The sequence below is a fragment of the Carassius carassius genome, chromosome 46 (assembly GCF_963082965.1).
Source record: "Carassius carassius chromosome 46, fCarCar2.1, whole genome shotgun sequence".
NCBI classification, from domain to species: domain Eukaryota; kingdom Metazoa; phylum Chordata; class Actinopteri; order Cypriniformes; family Cyprinidae; genus Carassius; species Carassius carassius.
In genome coordinates, this window is record NC_081800.1 from 7521806 (window position 1) to 7543106 (window position 21301).

Genomic DNA, 21301 nt, shown 5'->3' on the forward strand with positions numbered 1-21301 from the left:
TCACATGCGAAAAATGCGAAAGAAAGATGCGAAAATGGATGCTGAGTAGGTGAAACGGAGGCTTGCCTCTGGTGATTACGTTTTGTTTGCACCAGCAACTAAAGCAAATTCTGAAGTGTGGAAAAGTTTTGACCATGTTTATAATGAGAATAATGAGTAAATAATGTCGCACCATCAGTGAGCGCCGGAACGCGCTGAAGACATCTACAGTGGATTCAACATTTTCCTCCACAAAAACATGTAGGCTTAGCCTAATCGCTGTGAGTAAAGGTTTTTCAAATGAAAACTTGCAAGTTCTAGTTCAAGTTTTCAAATGAAAACTTCTGGTTGCCGTGGAATCGGCCATAGTAATCTACGATATCCAGACGTTATCTCTCAAAAACCCGCTGCGAATGTGTGCTGTAGCACTATGCGACTTGCTCACTTCAACACGAGGTCAATAAACAATAAAACGGCACTTATCACTGACACTATCCTTGACAGGAAAATTGATATTCTCTGTCTCAGTGAAACTTGGCATAAAGACAATGACTATCTTAATTTGAACATGTGTGCCCCATCTGGATATTAAAATTGACGTGCCTCGGGCTTCGGGTAAGGGTGGTGGCTTGGCTGCAATATTTGTATCAAATATATCAATTGATGTTATTGATGCTCCTACTGTTTCATCATTTGAATGTCTGGTTTTTAAAGTCAATGGTGCTTCACCTGTTCTTGTGCTGCTAATTTATCGTCCACCAAAACCTAATCCTTTATTTTTTTCTGAGTTTACTGACACTGAGTTGCTGACACTTCTTAGTCCCCTCTGTCCGTCTATGGTCTTGACTGGTGATGTCAATTTCCATATTGATAATCCAAACTGTGTCAAAACTGCTACCTTTTTGGACATTTTGGATGGTTTTGACTTTAAACAGCATGTTACTTTTCCGACCCATAGGCTGGGCCATATATTGGATGTGGTATGTTCTGCTGGTGTTGGTATCCAATCTCTGGATAGTATCGACATGAGTATAAGTGATCATAGACTTATTACTTTTGACATAAATGTTACGTCTTCACGATCTATTTCTGAGCGCACTATCAAATTCTGTTACATCAAGCACATGGACTTCACTCTTTTTTCGACTTTTGTCTCTGGGCTTTGCACTACTAACTCCGTGGAGCACTATAATTCCATGCTTTCCTCACTTTTGGATGAGTTCGCACCTGTGCGAGAACGGCTTGTTACTTTAAGGAAACCCTGTCCATGGTTTACCCCGGATTTACGTTTAATGAAAGCTGCCGGAAGACAATTAGAACGGCAGTACAAAAAATCTGGCCTGACGGTGCACAGGCTTCTTTACACTGAACAACAGTCTGCTTACCATTCTTTGAATACTGCACGTAAGAGCTACTATTCAAACATCATTGGTAACGCTGCAACAAATTCTAAATCGCTGTTTAAGACTGTTGACAATCTTCTCAAACCAACTAAGGCCGTTGTTCATTCCTCTGTTGAACAGTGCAATAAGTTTCTTCATTATTTCACTGGTAAGGTTGAGGATATATATAGCACTTTAAATACCATCACTCCTCTTGAGCTAGTTAATATCCAGCCTTCAAACTTCCCAACTACTACCTTTTCAAACTTTGAAATGGTCGGAGATGATTTTATTATAAGTACAGTGAAGTCCATGAACTCTACAACCAGTATTTTAGATGAACTGCCTTGCATCAATCTGCCCTTTTATGACTTCAATTGTGAACTTCTGGACTTCTGGAATTGTTCCTCCAGAACTAAATATAGCTGCCATTACACCAGTCCCTAAGAAGACTGGTTGTGATGTATCTGATTTATCCAATTACAGGCCGATTTCTAACCTCCCATTCTTGGCTAAAGTTCTTGAGCGTGTTGTGGCTGTTCAGTTAAATAATCACCTAGCTCTGAACAGTCTCTTTGAACCTTTTCAATCTGGGTTCAGAAGAGGGCATAGTACTGAAACCGCTTTAATTAGGGTCATAAATGATCTTCTTATCATGGCGGATTCAGGTGCATGCAGCATTTTGGTCTTGTTAGACCTCAGTGCTGCTTTTGATACTATATGTCACTCTCTTCTGCTTGACAGGCTGGAAAATTGGTTGGGTCTTTCTGGAGCTGTCCTCAATTGGTTTCGGTCTTATTTAACGAATCGTGCCCAGTTTGTTGGCTTGGGTAACTATAAATCAGATACCGTGCCTGTTCGACAGGGAGTTCCTCAGGGTTCAGTATTGGGTCCAATATTATTTAATATTTATATACTTCCACTTGGGCAGATCATTAGGAAACATGGTCTTGGGTATCACTGCTATGCTGATGATACGCAGATTTACATCACCACTAGTCCTGATGTCCATTGCTCATTAATAGCTTTGCGTGGTTGTTTAGCAGAGATCAGTAACTGGATGCATAACAACTTCCTGAAGCTGAATGGCTCCAAAACTGAACTGATGCAGATTGGTACAGTGGCAGCTACTCGTAAGGCCGAGCAGATCAGTTTGATTGTTGATTCCTGCACGGTAATCCCCACTTCACAGGTGCGAAATCTTGGTGTCATTTTTTATTCACAATTATCATTTGAAGCACACATAAAACACATCTCTAAAACTGCATTTTTCCACCTGAGAAACATAGCTCGACTTAGACCTTTTCTCTCTTTTGCAGACACAGAAAGGCTTATACATGCCTTCATAACAACTAGGTTAGATTATTGTAATGCCTTGTTCTCTGGCCTTCCAGCTAAATCGTTGAGCAAGCTTCAGTATACACAAAATTCTGCCGCTCGTGTGCTCACTTGTACTTCTCCTCGTGAACACATTACACCGGTTCTTTCACAATTACACTGGCTTCCCGTAAATGCGAGAATTAATTTTAAAATTCTTATTTTAACAAACAAGGCACTTCATAGGACTGCACCTGAGTATCTTTGTGAACTCATCAGCCCTTATATTCCATCACGCTCTCTTCGCTCTACTAACTCTCTTTCACTTAACCAGCCATCATGCAAGCTAAAGACCATGGGGGAAAGAGCCTTTTCATATAAAGCCCCTAAGCTATGGAATGTACTTCCTCTGCACGTCAGAAATGCACCAACGTTGGGTGATTTTAAAAAGTTGATTAAGTCACATTTATTCAAGACTGTCTTTCTATAATGAATTGTTGTATTGCTTTTGGTGTTTTGTTTAACTTTATTTATTACTTTACTACTGTAGCGCTTTGGGTTTAAGAAAAGCGCATTACAAATAAAATGTATTATTATTATTATTATTAAATATTCATTGAGTCTTAAATGCATAATGTGGAAAGAGTATTTACGCTATTGTTGGCATTATTCTTTTATTAAATGTCAGCTGCTAGTGGCGAAGCAAATCCGGCGGAGCCTTTATCTTAATTTCGTTATTGCCAAATACCAATCTTAATTTAAAATTTATCTTAATTTAATTTGTTAAAAAAGACTCGTTTTATTGGTGCGTTGGTCTATTTATAGGCTAAAGGAGCCTATGTCTATTTAGAGTGCTGAGATGTTAAGATGTCACAGAGGACTTATTTTATTTCTTTATTCCAACTTCCAAGTGGCCTAGTCTACATTAGTCACGAATACATTGTTAAAACATGTATAAATGACTCATTCTTGACAAAAGGCAAAAGAGCTGTGTGCGTGTGCACATTTGAATAATGTCGGGCTGTAAACGGGTTCGGGCTTTAAAAAAGCTGTCAATCAAAATGTACTTGTCGGGCTCTGGCCGAAACCTGTCGGGCTTGGGTCCTGTCGGGCCTAACGTTTAAAGGGTTAGTTCATCGAAAAATCTAAATTATGTCATTAATAACTCACCCTCATGTCGTTCCAAACCAGTAAGACCTCCGTTTATCTTCAGAACACAGTTTAAGATATTTTAGATTTAGTCCGAGAGCTCTCAGTCCCTCCATTGAAACTGTGTGTACGGTATACTGTCCATGTCCAGAAAGGTAAGAAAAACATCATCAAAGTAGTCCATGTGACATCAGAGGGTCGGTTAGAATTTTTTGAATTATCGTAAATACATTTTGGTCCAAAAATAACAAAAACTACGACTTTATTCAGCATTGTCTTCTCTTCCGTGTCTGTTGTGAGAGAGAGTTCAAAACAAAGCAGTTTGTGATATCCGGTTTGCGAACGAATCATTCGATGTAACCGGATCTTTTTGAAATAGTTCACCGAATCGAACTGAATCGTTTTAAAACGGTTTGCATCTCCAATACGCATTAATCCACAAATGACTTAAGCTGTTAACTTTTTTAACATGGCTGACACTCCCTCTGAGTTAAAACAAACCAATATCCCAGAGTAATTAATTTACTCAAACAGTACAGTGACTGAACTGCTGTGAAGAGAGAACTGAAGATGAACACTGAGCCGAGCCAGATAACGAACAAAATATTGACTCGTTCACGAGTCAAGAACCGGTTGCATCGGTTTTTGGATCACCAGTAGTTCTTTCGGACAGATCAATTCAATAAACCGGTTGAAGAAAACGGTTCATTGGTTCTTTTGCGCTCGACGTAATGGCATCTTTGGCGATGATTGCCCTTGATTCAAGCCTTCGGTTTACCCAGAGCCATATAGAGAGAGAGTTGCGACAACTCCATTGACTCCAATGGAACGCTTTTTTTACAGCAATGGCGGCTCGTGGAGCCTCTAAATAGTTCCCGGAAGCAGCAGCAAACCGATGCCGCGCCGTAGAGATGAAGCAGAACAAACCATTTGCGACGCACTTTTAAAAGGTAAGACGTTTAAATAATAAGATTGTATATTATCAGTACATCTTAACAACAATAAATTGCAAATTAAAACCTTCTAGTAGATTATAACTCATTAAATGAGTAGATTTAAAGGATGTTATCAGATAACTAACAGATTAGGCTAGAATTGGAGCTGAATAAAGTTAGTAACGAACACCCTATTAATTGTAAAATCTGTTCTCTTAATTCAGTTTCATCCATCGTGTTTGGAATTAGAAAAAAGGAGTCTAAACATATTTTTTTGCAGGGTGGGGAAAGTTAGCTTAAGCTGAGTCCAGACTGCATGATTTTAGCCCAGTTTTTGGCTCGCCAACAGGTTTTGAGAAATTGCCGACAAATGCCCCAAATCACAGGCAAATCTGTGCTCGTTCACGCGAGTGACAATCACAATAGCGCAGTGTGAATTAGCAATAACGTTACATAGCCTATTACGTTAGTTCAATATAACGTTTGATCACGTGTGACAGCGGTGAGTGGAGGTGGTAAAAATGAGGTTATAACGTTTGTTCCTTATTACACGTATTAAATTCCTTAATAAAATTCACCCTATTGATATAAATTTAGAGTGAATTGAGTTTGCAAAAACATGGGTGGATTGTTTTTAGTCATTGTGATTAATTGACTATTACCTGTCTATATTATATAACCTGTCTATATTATATAATACTACTGTATTACATACTTGTTAGTGTATAAAAGTAACATACTGTAACATTCTGTGGGTGCTGGTAGGTGTAGGATTAGTGGTGCCACTGGACTGTTCTGTGATGGAGCATCAGTGATGATGCAGGTCAGGAGTGCTGAGGGGACCTTTTTTGAAAGCTGCATTGTCATTCTTTATTTTTCTTAGTGCTGCCTTTGCATTGTTTGATTTTTTTTCCCTGTCTCTTTAATTTTTTTAATAGACCCAGGTAACTGGCTGATGGTTAACTGGAATGCTGACTGACTTGCTGCTGGCTGACTGAGTAGTGTCACCTGTCCCTGTCTCTCCTCTCTAGCCATGTCCTCTATTTCTTCACTGTCACTTTCCCTTCTCTGAGTGTCCTCATTCTTTTTTCCTCAACCTTTGTAACTGATAGAGGCAGAATACATGGTATTGCTAATTTTAAATATTGAATATATCACTACTAGTACACAACTAGTCCGAGTTTGTACTTATTATATATGTATCACCTGAAATAATATAGCTGTAATCAGCAGCGATTTGCTTTATGTTTACAGGTGTAGGGGTGCATCGTGGAGTAGGGCCCTCCTCTTTTTGACCACAGGACGATGTACAAAGATTGTGGGAATAGCATCTGGTCTCAGCCTACTCTTGAATTTTTTGGTCATTACAAATTGGTTTGCCTCGAAATGTGCCTGCAGAGAGACTTGAGTTTAGTTTCCACAGACAACTTTATTTTTGTCTACCCACATACGGTACATATCACATGGTGGTAAAATGCACAGTTATAGGAAACACTGATGACTCCCTGCAATGTCTCACCATGAGTCTCAGCTCCCTGGGTTTTGCAAGGCTTTGCTTGTTCCTTATTTCTAGTAAATCATTTTCAATGTAAAAAAGTGCAAATAAATTTAACTATAATTACCTAACAATTTTTTGTTGTTGTAATTTTTATTTATATTTAAATTGCTCCTGCTGACTTGAGCCAACCATTATTTTCTCCTCTGCATGTCAGCGGGGAAGCCATACATTCGTACACCTTTCTCTGACCGAGTGGAGCATCCCCATGCAGCACAGCAAACCATGGTGGAGACTATGCAAGACAACATGAAAGAAAGGACACATACAAAATGCTTGGCATGCTATTAAATTTATTAGAAATGTATTCATGAATTGCTGTAAATAGTTAATTGCATTTATTTGAATAAAAATACAAAGAAAAAGTAATCTCGTAATTTATAATTACAATTTAAAATAACTGTTTTCTATTTTAAAATGTAATATACTCATGTGATGCCAAGCTGAATTTTCAGCATCATTACTTTTGAATGGCAGTGTACATGTTTATATATGAGTATGCTTAAGTTGTTTTAAACCTAAATATATTGTGTACATGAATAAGTATTGTAAGAATTATACTAGATATAATAGATATATTATTTATAATACATAATTATATTATAAGATTTATAATAATTATTATAAGAATTATAAACAGTAAGCTTCATTTTACATTTAACATGCTAATTACTGCTGCTAACAGTATAGTGCAGTGCAAGCTGAAAATCACCTGTCACCAGCCTGTCTCTACTACCTGAAAGTCATCAATATGACATTAGTTAACATGAGATCAGTGAAATAAAGAACAATATGTAACGTAAAAAGGCAACAGCAACCCGTTTTTATACAACTTAACGTTAGCCTGAAATAAGTTTTTAAAATAATGGTAATTGAACACTAATCCTCAAAAATGACCTGATTTTATATTTTTAAAACAACAACGCTGTAACTACATACTCATGCTACATACATATGTCGGTGTGTTGTATAAATATATAAAATAAATGCATTTATTGACTCCTTATTACCAGAAATCGCAGTTCTGTCACTCTACTCTATCAGTTTGAATGGCCGCCAACGCACTTCCTGGAACTATTTGAAGTCGACACGAATCACGTGACAACCAAACATTTCGAACTTCCGTTGTCGCAACTCTCTCTCTCTATGGCTCTGGGTTTACCCGCGCTCATAACATTAGCACATAATCAGTTCAGAATCAATCACCAAAAGAATCAGTTCGGTTCAGACGCTCTGTGTGTCGGTCTGCTTCACGCTGCATCACACATGCACAGTATCATCAGCTTCTCGGTTCTCGAATCGGACGCGTCTGACAGAAACGGTTCTTGACTCGTGAACGAGGATATCACAAACTGCTTTGTTTTGAACTCTCTCTCACAACAGATATGGAAGAGAAGACAATGCTGAATAAAGTCGTAGTTTTTGCTATTTTTGAACCAAAATGTATTTTCGATGCCTTCAAAATATTCTAACCGACCCTCTGATGTCACATGGACTACTTTGATGATGTTTTTCTTACCTTTCTGGACATGGACAGTAGACCGTACACACAGCTTCAATGGAGGGACTGAGAGCTCTCGGACTAAATCTAAAATAGCTTAAACTGTGTTCTGAAGATGAACAGAAGTTTTACAGGTTTGGAACGACATGAGGGCAAGTTATTAATGACATAATTTAGATTTTTGGGTGAACTATCCCTTTAAGGCCCGATTACAGCTCTAACTTAGACACAAATAAATACTGTTATAAATAAACAATAATATAAATGTTATTATTATTTATATACGTTTTTTTTTTTTTAGCTTTTTATTTGTATTTAGCTTTAGTTATAGTTAATTCAGCAAACTTATTTCATTTGCCAAGGCATCATTTAAAATTTTTGTTTATGTTTTTTATATTTAATTTTTTTCATATAATATTTATATTTTATTATACCTTTATTTTGGTCAACAAAACTTCTTGTAATAGTTTAACAATAACAACATTGGTATTTCAAAAATGAAAAATAATAACCAAATAAAAACTATTTAATCTAAATAAATATTTTTAGACAGAATTCAATGTGGCACTGCAATAACTGCTAACATGACAAAAGTCAACAACTCCTTTGACTTTGACTCATTTGACTCATCTAAAGAAAATGAGAGTTGTGCTTGCCAATGCACAAATCTCTATCATATTCATACTTGCCAACCTTGAGACCTCAGAATTAGGGAGATATTAAAAAGGACCGGGGGGGTGGGAGGTGGGGGGGGGTTGTGTGTCGTCATATATATCACATACACAAACGATGTGTCGTCATATATAATATCACATACACAAACGCAAAGAAAAATGTAATTCATTTATTTGACAAATTCAATTCCTTAAGGCCTCTCCTCAGGAGGTTAGACCCTAATTTGTTAGCTACTGTAAATGAAGAGATATGAAATAGCTAGATCTTATCAATAAACATTTATTAATTAATAGCCTAATGCAACAATTACATAAGTAAACTCTCAAAACATTATAATTATGACATTTCATTTTTAAATTTTCATTTAACAGTCTAAAGCTAAATAAATAGCTGTTCTTGCCTTTCATTTCAGACGTCTGCTTCTAGGGGCCGTTCACATATCGCATCTTTTTCGCGCTCAAGGTCGTTATTTCTACCGTAGGCGCGCGGCGAGCACGCTCATAATGGAAGCGACGTGGTGCGCTACTTTTTCCAGGCGAGTTTTTCCTTCTCATCTCCAGAAATATATCTAGTAGTAAAGCTAATGCGAGCCGAGGTGAGGCTAGAAATCAATTAATCCTTTGCTGATACTTCGTCGTCATCATGGAGAGCGCAGTTTGGTTGCTTAGCAACGACAGACGCCATGGGAGTGCAAGCGTTTGGTCTAAAACGGCGCCCAGTGACGGATGGTGTAGCAATATTGTTGTCCGGGTGGAAATCGGGAGAAATTCGGGAGAAAGGTCGGTCCGGGAGATTTTCGGGAGGGGCTTTGAAATTCGGGAGTCTCCCGGAAAATTAGGGAGGGTTGGCATGTATGATCATATTGTGGTCTCTAGATATGGCTTGCAATGTAAAATCTGGTGCACACTGTAGAACTGTGGCCAAAATTTTGCACATTTCTGGGATCCTAAAGGATTTCTGTTGTCTATGATGTTTGATTGCCTAGTGGGACATGTTCACAGATGGCGAATTAATGGTCTCTGCAATGAATCTTAGCCACAATTTATAAATCGAGGGAACGCACACGATTTAGCCTTTTTTACGATTTTTTCCTGCGTGTCATGTGCGGTGCTCCGTACAAATGTGTAAGAATGCGAGAAAGAGAGCTCAATCCAGTGTTCACGTAAATAGAGGCGATGCGCTTCGTGTGTGTGTGTGTGTGTGTGTGTGTGTGCAGCACATAAAACACTGTGTGTGTGCAGAAGTGAGTTCTATTTCGTCTTCTTGCAGTTAAATCTTTTGAAATCACAATAAATGTGCATACAGAAATCGAGAAGCAAAATCGAAATCTAATTTTATAACAAGTAATTTTATTCCTGACCTTACGCATCTGATCTGATTTCCGAAACTGGAATAGCTTTTTGATTCCCCTCCTACTAAATTATTTCATTCTTTCATGCAAAAAGACCTGTATGGTGACTATGGGTCTATGTAAAATATTTTTTGCAACTTACTAGATTTATCCTTTGTCTTTTTTTTCAGATAATATCAATAATCGTCTGTTACCTGATTGTTGACATCGACATCGCAATACTAACAAGACATCGTCGATATATGATAATATTGTCATGTCGCCCAGCTCTACAAGTCTGTAAACAAGGAAGTTCTTTTTTACTTTTAACAAACAGCTTGTAAGATGCAGCCAACAAATGCACTGAGCAACGCTGTCATCAAAAATCACCCTTAACAGATGAAAAGATAGTACAACAAAGATATGACTTTCCTCAGCGAACATTCAAACTAATGTTTTTTTTAGGGATGCACAATAAAATGTTATGCTCATCTTGTCAGTTAAGCTGGTTCTGTAATTAGGGGTAAATCTCCATCACATGCGAGCTTTCACATGGAGCAGAATGTACCACACAGAACCGTTGTTCACTGACAAACTCTGCAAAACCATGTTCATATATGATCGTACAGCCATGCAGCCGACTGTCATTAAAAGGATGGTTCACCCTAAAATTTAATTGCTGTCATTATGTACTCACTCACATGCTGTGCCAAAACTGTGAACACAAAAGAAGATATTTTGAAAAACCAGGGTAACCAAACATTGCTGTTCCCAATTAAATATGACGGTAGAAAAAAATTGTATGAAAGCCACTATGGACCAGCAACTCTGTTGCCTTGAAATGCCTTGTCTATATAATAGGGAAATTAGTTTGGCTGTAATGCTCAGACAACTTACAAAATAGTCAAACCAACATGACAAAAATCATGATAAAACCGTGAATCAAGCTATTTAAAAAAATAAAATAAACGTGATAGGATATTTTTGCCATATCGAACCCCCTCCGCACATATGTATAGACAGAACAAAGCACCAAACAAGGTGTGAAAAGCCTTGAAACTGTATTTCTGAGTCATCAGCCCAGAATCCAAACACCCTTTCGCAACAATTAATCTGTACTAGAGCGAGTGAGCGAAAGCATGTGCACAGCTTAAAATAGATTTACGACTGTTTGAATTGTTCTATAAATAGGACCTATCTATGGCGTGGTATTAACAATAGCCCGCAGTAATTCTTGTGGTCAGTTTTAACTCCTCTCGGACTGCCGGGACATCTGCAATCCAACATCAAGTCTCAGATCATGCAGATTATTGAGAGCGGGCATACTCAGGCACACACCAGCAGAACCAGCAGGGATGGGGTGCTGGTTTAATGAGTCACAGAGGAAAGGGGAAATGCCTGGATGCAGTGTCCACACTGCAGGATAAATTGGCCTGTATAACACAGCAGCTTTCTGAGAAATCTACACACAGATCCGCTTCAGCCTATTAGAGATAAGAGCATGTGTCATTAGCGCTCGCTCGTCCTAAAAAAAAGTAAAAAATAACTGACAACAAAGGTCACATTCAAAGGATTTATGAAGGAACGAGGTGGTAGTTTCAAATTTACATCACACATTTTATTGGGAATTTATCATTGCCTATTTTAACACTTCCTTGTAGCCATTATGGGGAAAAAAAGGAAAACAAAATACAAATTTTTGAAATAAAGTATTTTGAAAATTAAGTGGGTGATTTTTTTTTGCTAACTAGCACCATGATTTATCATACACATGTGATTTTGATTGATGTATACTGTATTTTTACACAAAGTGTGAAAGATTGTTGTACTGTCCACAAAGGAAACTTTTTTTTTTTTGTATGAAGAACCTCTTGATTCATTATCATTTCTGCCTTTTTGAAAATATCTGATTATATTATAAATACAGTTCAGTTCAATATTCTACACAGTCTCACTGAAAAATATTTCATACTTTTGTTAGAAATGTGATATGTAAAAAAAAAAAAAAAAAAAAAACGTAGACCTTAACCCCTAAACATAACTCTCAGTGGGGCATGAGTAGGTATTAATAAAACAGATTGTAAAAATTCACACACATGCATAAATTCATTATGAATTGTAAAAGGTATGATAAACAAACAGCATAGCACACCAGGATTTCTAAAATACGAGTCTTCTATTCATTCTCCAATGTAAAATTTGTCTCACCTGAATCAGTAGACAAATATACTCAAGATTGTGCACCGTTTACAAACAAAAACAGTCTAAACAAATATGCTGTTAGATTTTAATGTGAGAGGACAACAGGGGAAGCAATTTTATGGATTATGGACTTGTGTGTGTGTGTCTATAATTTGTGTTTAAATTTAGCCGGATGTAATGGTTTGAAGTTAAAAACATGTCAGTGATGGATTTGTTTCTTACAAACATGCAGCTTTTCACTTCATAAGTCATTAACTGATGGACTGGAGTGGTGTGGATTACAGGTCGATTATTGTTATGTTTTTATCAGCTGTTTGGACTCTCATTCTGACGGCACCCATTCACTGCAGAGCATGCACTGGTGAACAAGTGATGTACGTTCCGATGAAGAAACAAACTCATTTGCATCTTGGATGGCTTGAGAGTAAGTACATTTTCAGCAGGTTTTTGGGTAAACTATTCCTTTAAATGGAAAAGAGAAGCCTGGACATTCATTAAAATATCTTCTTTTGTGTTCCACAGAAGGTCATACTGGTTTAAAACAACATATAATGACAAAATGTTCATTGGGTGAACCATGTTCTTAAAAATTAAAAGACTGCTCATCTAATCTACTTAAAGTTCATCTTGGAATTACTCATGTTTGTCCTCCGTTAAAATGAATAAAAAATAGGAAAAAGTGTTCTGGAACTCATGGAGTCTAAACATTACATGGTCAACTAGTCAGAATCCATAACCAACAGCGCCTTTGACAAGGCCAATGCATATCAAAACCTTGAGGGATTATAGTGAGTAAAACATTAAGACAAAATAAAATAATTTTGATTCTTTACCTCAGAAAAACAAACAAAAGAGCTTGTTTACAGAAATGACTCACTCCCTTATTATTGTCCGATAGACCTATTGTAAGTTCATGGCTGTCAGTACATATCTTGTTTGTTTTTATAATCATAGGGCTAAGTTTAAATTATGTTCTGTGTTAATCAATTGTGCTGAACCAAAACTATTCTTTTTACATTCCATGATCCGCAGTTTAATAATTGTGGTCTCTGCTTAATGTCTTGATAATATTATCCAAAACCAACTTGCCCAGAAATAAATAGTTTAAAAGAAAGGAGAGTCATTTAATATGTGTTGACTTAATCAAATGTTAAGGCTTCTGATAAACGGCACAGACGTACTGCAAACATTGAATTCTAATGCAAATAATCCAGCTAGTATACTACATAGTGTTCCATTGCGCCACGGATTCCTCACTGAGATCTGCTATCCCTTTAATTAAAAGATGGAAATATGTTGTAAGCAACCCGTTCCTTCCTGCATTTAATGGGGCCAAGCATTCTGCTTTGTGTTTCTGATTGTTTATAATGAAATGACTTCCTGTTCCCATTCTCTCCTACTATTTTGTACAGTAGAAATACAGTAAATAGTTTCACAATGCACTATGGTCATACAGTGACCCGCAGGTCAAGACCTCACCCTCCCTCTCTTCATACACACCGACCTCCTCCTGTCCCCCAAAACTCCACACACACACACACACACCCTGGAAAAAATTAAAAAGGGACTTTGTGTAGGAGCACAGAGGCCTGGGAGACAGTGCTTAAAGGGTTAGTTCGCCCAATTTGCAAATTTATGTCATGAATAACTCACCCTCATGTCGTTCCAAACCTGTGAGACCTCCATTTATCTTCTAAACACAGTTTAAGATATTTTAGATTTATTACTAGAGCTCTCAGTTCCTCCATTGAAGCTGTGTGTACGGTCTACTGTCCATGTCCAGAAAGGTAAGAAAAACATCTTTAAAGTAGTCCATGTGACATCAGAGGGTCAGTTAGAATTTTGGTCCAAAAATAGCAATAAATACGACTTTATTCAGCATTGTCTTCTCTTCCGTGTCTGTTGTAAGACAGTTCAAAACAAAGCAGTTTGTGATATCAGGTTCGCGAACGAATCATTCGATGTAACCGGGTCTTTTTGAAACAGTTCACCAAATCAAACTGAATCGTTTAAACAGTTCGCGTCTCCAATACGCATTAATCCACAAATGACTTAAGCTGATAACTTTTTTAATGTGGCTGACACTCCCTCTGAGTTCAAACAAACCAATATCCCGGAGTAATTCATTTACTCAAACAGTACAGTGACTGAACTGCTGTGAAGAGAGAACTGAAGATGAACACCGAGCCGAGCCAGATAATGACTCGTTCATGAGTCAAGAACCGGTTGCATCGGTTTTATTAATGACATAATTTTCATTTTTGGGTGAACTATCCCTTTAACATAATGCTGATATTTCAATGGGAGGAGCGCAAGGAGAGAAAAGGATCTCCAATGCCGGGGCGGCTCATTCAACCACGCTGCCTGTCCTTCATCCTACCCCCGAGGTCCTTGGCTTGACTCACAACAACACACTGTGGTCACAGATAGCACAGCCAAAGCCTGTCACATCGCTTTCCAACATGCTAGCATTACACAGGCCATACTGATGATACATGCTAATACTAACAGATACATACTGTAACACACAAGAGCACCAAAAGCCTGCTCATACCAAATTTATAGAATTTTTTTTGCTGTAGGCAGGTTTGCTAATTTCCACCATTTTGCTTATATGAGATGATACACCCTCCATGTAAAACCCTTCCATCTCAGCCAACCAAAAATGATTAACATGCAAAAATTATTTTTGAGCGGAAACCCTAAAATGACTTTTTTTCGGGGGTGCTAAAATGCTCATATTTTCAGTAGTGATGCACTGAAATATTGGCAACCAATACGTTTTGGTTGAAATGGCAAAAAAAAAGAAATTTGATTTTTTTTTTAGGCAAAATGGTTTTGGAGAACCCTCATGCTATCCTAGCTGAATATGACTTTCTTCTTTTAGATGAATACAAATGGAGTTATACTAAAAAAATGTCCAGGCTCCCCAAGCTTTATAATGGCAGTGAATGGGTGTCAAGATTTTGAAGTCCAATAAAGTGCATCCACCCATCATAAAAAGTGCTCCACATAGCTCCGAGGGGTTAATAAAGGCCATCTAAAGTGAAGTGATGAGTTTGTGTAAGAAAAATATCCATACTGAAAACTTAAACTATAATCTCTAGCTTCCGTTAACTGTCGTACGCATGTTCACGAGAGAGTGTCGTTCCAGTGAATGACGCAGGGCAGGGGTAGCGTTTGCTTCAGTGAGAATATGTTAGTCTCATGAGAACCAAGTTCTGTTAAAAGCAAAGGAAAACCAGTCTCCTCTTGGCTTATATCGAAATCCTCTGACATTTTTCTTTACAAATCCTCGTTTTGTACTTTTAATTCGTGACTGGTGTTTTGTTTTGCTTTCCTCTGCGCTTCCATGTTCGTCCATCTTGCCGGAGCTTATGCTATGCCTAAATTTCGTGTACGACAATCTGGACACCTATTCACTGCCATTACAAAGCTTGGAAAAGCCAGGACATTTTTTAATGTAACTCCGATTGTATTCATTTCAAAGAAGAAAGTCATATACACCTAGAATGGCTCGAGGGTGAGTAAATAATGGGATAATTTTCATTTTTGGGTTAACTATCCCTTTAAATGTGGTGTGAAAGATCACTGTAGCTCATCAGCTCAAGCGGCAAGTGAACCGAGCATCTCTCTCTATTTATTACTAGTTATAGCACAAAAATAAACACAAATGAACATCAGAAGGTGGGTTGACAGAAACAGTACAACTTATTGAAATCTATCATGTCTCTAGTAAACACTCACTGTTTCAATCACAAAAAGGAATCAATAAAACAACTCTGTAAACAGTGTGTCACATAATATCACAGTTACCTCAGGAAAACAATTCAATTTCCACAGCTGTCAGTCAATGAGAAAAGAAATAATCTAAAGATGAGTCTTCTTTTTGCCAGATTCCAAAAATCTATAAATTCCAAAATCTACTGAATGCCTTGTCAACTGACGGTGTTCAAATATCTTACTGAATTTTGAGTACAAATGGTGGAAAATTAGTGTTTAATTTCAGCAATTTTATATACATTTCATCTGCTTTCATCCACATTATATCAGTCATCAGCAATCCTTGGATGCGTTTCCTAAAAGCTTTAAAAGTCGAGTAGATATTATAAACCACTGGCACCAATGGTCTCTACGATCTACTTAAACTTCCAATACTTTGGGAAACACATTTGTGGTCTCACTCTGTACATACTGAAAAACCCTATTTGTTTATTCTACATTCTTCTAAAATGACAGCCATTGATCATCCACAGATTGTTAACTACGTTAAGTCAATACCATAAAAGCAGAACCATTTATAGGTGAGTGTGTTCACATGATGCTTGCCAGCTGTGACAGAATCCATTCACTAAATGAATTTCTATCTCAGCAACAGGTTACCAATGAACTGATAAAATAACACACCACATTGACAAGAAATCATTATTAGTAGACAAAAAAAGGATATTCAAAAGTATGCAAAGCCAAATGGTAACTGTGACTAATAGATAGTGCCACCAACTCCAAAGAAAGGGAACCGTCCATGCTAGAGGTGTCTCTCAATCATGCTAATGCAGTAAAGATACTAACAGTAACTCAAACAAACTAACGAATGTCAGCACTGTGGGTGGAAGTGTACATACACGATCAGGTGACTGATTACCATGGTGGAATTCAATTCTGAGTGTTTGCATAATTGATGCTCTACAGTATAGCATGTCTTTACACATTAAACACAACCAGGACAAAGGCAGTAAATGCAGATATGAGAACAGAAGCATAATTCTAGACAGGTGGAATTAGTCAAACCTCATTAAACAAATAAACCCTAAATAACTAATACAGTTATCTATGTTGAAACGGTGAAAGTGCTGTGTAAACTTCCATATATATATATATATACACACACACACACATTATGTACACATTATGCTGTGCTTCAAAATCTCTCAAGTTAACGACACAACTGTTTCCTTTTGGAGATTAATATAGTCATCTTTTAGGATGGCAATTATTTAAGAATATGCATATCCCTACATATTTTGTATTTAGATATTTTCAAAAGCAACTAGAAACTAGTAAACTAATAGTGAAGTAATCAGTCTTGGGGTCAATGACAATTATGCCTGTCCATGGTAAAGAAAAGGAAAAACTAGTTAAACATGTGCAAAGTCCAAGTTTTGTTGGTTTTAGGTGGGTTTTGTTTTAAAAATTTGGTTTTATATTATATGTATTTTAAATGTGTATTATTCTAAGTTAAAAATTGTCTTTATACATCTATCGAGAACTAATTCATAAGTCATGAGAGTCTGAAGCATTGTTTTTATAATATAATTTCCTGTTTTGTTTTTCATCTGCAATGTGTCTTTAATAAAAATTTTAAATTAATAAAAAAAAAGACTTAATAAAATAAATAATAATATATTACCTAACAGGAATTTATTTTAACATTTTCTTTTCTTTTAATGAGGCTTCATTATGATATCAGGATATTTTTCATTTAAATTCAGAAACTTCAGAAAGTCATTGTGATGCATTTATAAATAAATTACTAAAAAAATTAAGTCATTGATGCATCTGCATTTTTCATGACTCTCGCAGTGATGCTTTAAATGGGATGAATTTAAAGATACAAATTTTCAAAGGAAGTACTTTTTAAGTGGAGCCATTTTCAATTCCCAACACTAGTCATCCTACTCAAATATAATCAAGGAATAGATAAAAAAAATCAAATATGAAGTTTAGCTGGGATGAAGTGACCTACCTGTTTCCAGAGGAATTCATCATCTTGATTGATCCTCCATGTGGTGAGGAGGTGTATGGAGGACAGCACTCCTCCACTGAGCACTGCCGCCCTCATCCGCACAGGCAGCAGCGTGTAGATGATGTAGATGAAAAACACGGACCACCAGATCCCCTCAGAGGCGCTGCGGGGGGCCACCATCAGCACCCCGTACACCTGCACCACGATTAGCACCCCAATCACAAGGTAGCTGACCATCCACATGTAGTCCTGGTGGAACCCATTTCGGTTGCACACCACCATTAGTGCCAAGAACAAGGCCATGGCCACAGAGAGCACAGAGGCGTAGACCTTGTCGGGTGGTCCGTGGATGCAGTGGAAGGTGAGCATGACCCCACAAACGATCACCAAGACACCCATCAGCATGGTGAGCGAGCTCTGGTTGAGCCTAAAGAAGTAGCGCTGGTAGAGACGCTCCAGTTTTCGTGACTGGAACTTCTTGGATTGGAACACCCGAACCACCCGCTGCCAGCAGTCCTCGGCCGTCACTGACCCCGTGCCGCTGGCCATGTCATCACTGGAGCCATCGCAACCCAAGCCGCCCCCTCTCCTCCCCTTGATCTCGTCGTCCTCGAAACCCAGGTCCACAGATTTAAGCCCCACTCCCTCCCCCCCACCCCCCACTTTCCCATAGTGGTCTTCCTGCCATACGCAGCGCACACCGAAGTTGCCCCCACCCGTACCTCCTCCTCCTGACCGGGTAGCCTGAGCGTGGGGTGGCTGGGGAGGAGGCTCCATGGCTTCCACGTCCCGCAGGCAGCTCATGTAGCGTGGGTTGCAGAGAGAGGAGCCAACCTTGCGCTTGGACTTCTTGCCATTGCGCTCGCCCCACGCGGTCTTACGGTCATCCACTCTGGCTACTAGGAAGCCATTGATCCAGGACATTCTGTAGGAAAACCAGAGTTGTCATGACAGTGTATGATGACACTCTACCATGTTTATGTGACTCAATGACAAAAACAGTTTAGCTATATGTTGGTTTAATATGGCTAGTTTAAAATTACATCTATGAAAACTTTCGGTCAGGATTCAGGCCTCATCATAGTACAAAAACTGCGCTTGTTAAAATAACAAATGACCTACTTCTAGCCTCTGACCAAGGATGTGTCTCAATATTAGTTTTACTTGATCTTAGTGCTGCATTCGACACTATAGACCATGACATAATCTTAGGCTGACTACAATATTACACTGGTTTTCAGGAACAGCCATTACAGTAGTTAAGTTCGTACTTAGCAGACCATTACCATTTTGTCTAGATAAATGGTGAAAAATCTGCCACAAGGATCCGTGTTAGGCCCTCTGTTATTTTCAATATAAACGCTGCCACTTGGCAAATTTATTAGAATACATAGAATTAGTTTCCACTTCTATGCCGATGATACTCGGTTATATATTTCATCACGACAAGACAGATTAAATTTATATATATATTTTCAGACAAGACAGATGAAATTTCTAATCTTTCCAAGTTGACAAAATGTTTTAAAGATATAAACACTGTATGACCAGTAATTTTATCCTATTAAATTCAGACAAGACTGGGGTATTATTTATTGGACCAAAAACCTGCACACAAAATCTCTTAGAATACAATGCAGCTAGAAGGATGTACTGTTATGTTATCATCTTCAGTTAACATCCTGGGTGTTATATTACACAGCAGCTTATCTTCTGAAAATCATATTTCATATGTTACAAAAACAAGCCTTCTTCCACCTTAAACATTGCTATGGAACACGCTATGTTTCTGACCCAGAAAAGCTAGTTCATGCATTCATGACCTCTCGACTAGTTTACTTTAATGCACTATGAACTAGCTGGTTGTCCTGCATCTTCAATAAACAAGCTACAGTTAGTCCAAAAGGCAGCTGCTAGAGTTCTTACCAGGTCAAAAAATAAATATGATTATATTACCCCTTTATCATCTCTACACTGATTACCTATTAAATTCCATATTGATTTCAAAATATTGCTACTGACTTCACAACAGTGAGCAGAAAATCAGCATATTAGACACTGAAGAACGGAGTAATTATGCTGAAAATTCAATATCACATGAATAAATTACAATTTAAAATATACTCAAATAGAAAACAGCTATTTCAAATTGTAAAATATTTCACTACTAAATACTTAAAAATACCGCAATTTTAATGTATTTTTAATAAAAAATTAACAAATTACATCATTGACTCATGCACATAGCAGAATGCATGGATGAAATGATGCATATTTTGTGGATTTCTTTACCTGTGTGGGATCTGGTATGCGCCCCACCCCTGATCTTGCCGTCCAAGACACTCATTTAGAGCGGTGGATGAGCGAAATATAAGTGAGTGATGGTGATTAGTCCAGTTTTGTTTAGTTACTGAAGAGTGGCCTGATGGATCTGGAGATATGTTACTTTGTTCCACTGTATCTTCATGACGTCTGGATCTGTTGACAATAAACCATAAATAGAAACAATGTAAGATGAATAAAACACATTAACATAATCGATCCATCTAATGAATTGAATGGTTTAACTCCGCAAATTTAGTAGAGGGCACTGCATGCTTTCATATAGTCTAAAATATGATTTAGTGAGTCGTCAGTGAGTCACAAAGCTGGAAGGACTAGAGATTATACTAAAGAGTCAACAAGAGATGAATGAGAAACGACATCAGCATCAATTCAAAATGAGGACATTGTGAGATAAATGCCTTTAAATAGTACATTGTAATCATCTAAATATATTCTTTTCAAATTTCATGTCCCTATCTCACCATTATAATTTTGAATACTTGTAAAAAAAATAACAATTAGCACAACATTTACATTCATTTAAATGTACGTAGAGTCCCTTTCTTTTAATTCCTATTCATTTTTTAACCCTATTGATTGTAGGGATATGCCGGTATCAAATTTTCCTGTTGGGGTTAATTGATAATGCTTTTATCATGGTATACGGTATTATCATGGTATTGAAATTTTGTTTTAAAAAAGTGGTCATAATACAGTATAACAGGTTAAATAACTTTTTTTCTTATAACAAAAATAACTAAACATTTAAAACAATAAGCAATAAAGAAAAAATATATAAAAGTTAGATGTTTTACACATTAAAGTGCAAAAGAACTATAAAAACCAATAGGTATCACTTTACAATAAGACCTCATTAGTTAACCTTAGTTAATGCATTAACATTCAAGGCCAGGCAAGGCAAGTTTATTTATAGCACATTTCGTACACAATGGTAATTCAAAGTGCTTTACATAAAAGAAAGTAAAAGAAAAGTCATGAAGAAAAATAATCACAAAAATAAAACAAGCAATTTAAGAAAAAATTGACTTAAAATGAATTTAAGACAGTTTAAAAATAGAAAATGATTTTACATAAAATACAGTGCAATACATAAAATATAGTGTAATCAGTTCGGACATCGCATAGTGCTCATTCAATAAATGCACAGCTAAACATTGAGCAATAGCTACATTTACTATAGAAGT

General features: G+C 37.2%; 1 protein-coding gene across 1 annotated transcript in view; it reads right to left on the minus strand.

Annotated features, from left to right (window-relative positions):
- Nucleotides 1-21301, minus strand: part of LOC132129698 (adenylate cyclase type 6-like) — a 74040-nt gene that overhangs the window by 46673 nt on the left and 6066 nt on the right. Inside the window, exons 2-3 of the mRNA XM_059541368.1 lie at nucleotides 20064-20249; nucleotides 17772-18696 (exon numbers count right to left, since the gene is read on the minus strand). Coding sequence (XP_059397351.1) covers nucleotides 17772-18695 — 924 coding nt within the window. The 5' untranslated portion in view covers nucleotide 18696; nucleotides 20064-20249. The remainder of the gene's footprint in view (nucleotides 1-17771; nucleotides 18697-20063; nucleotides 20250-21301) is intronic.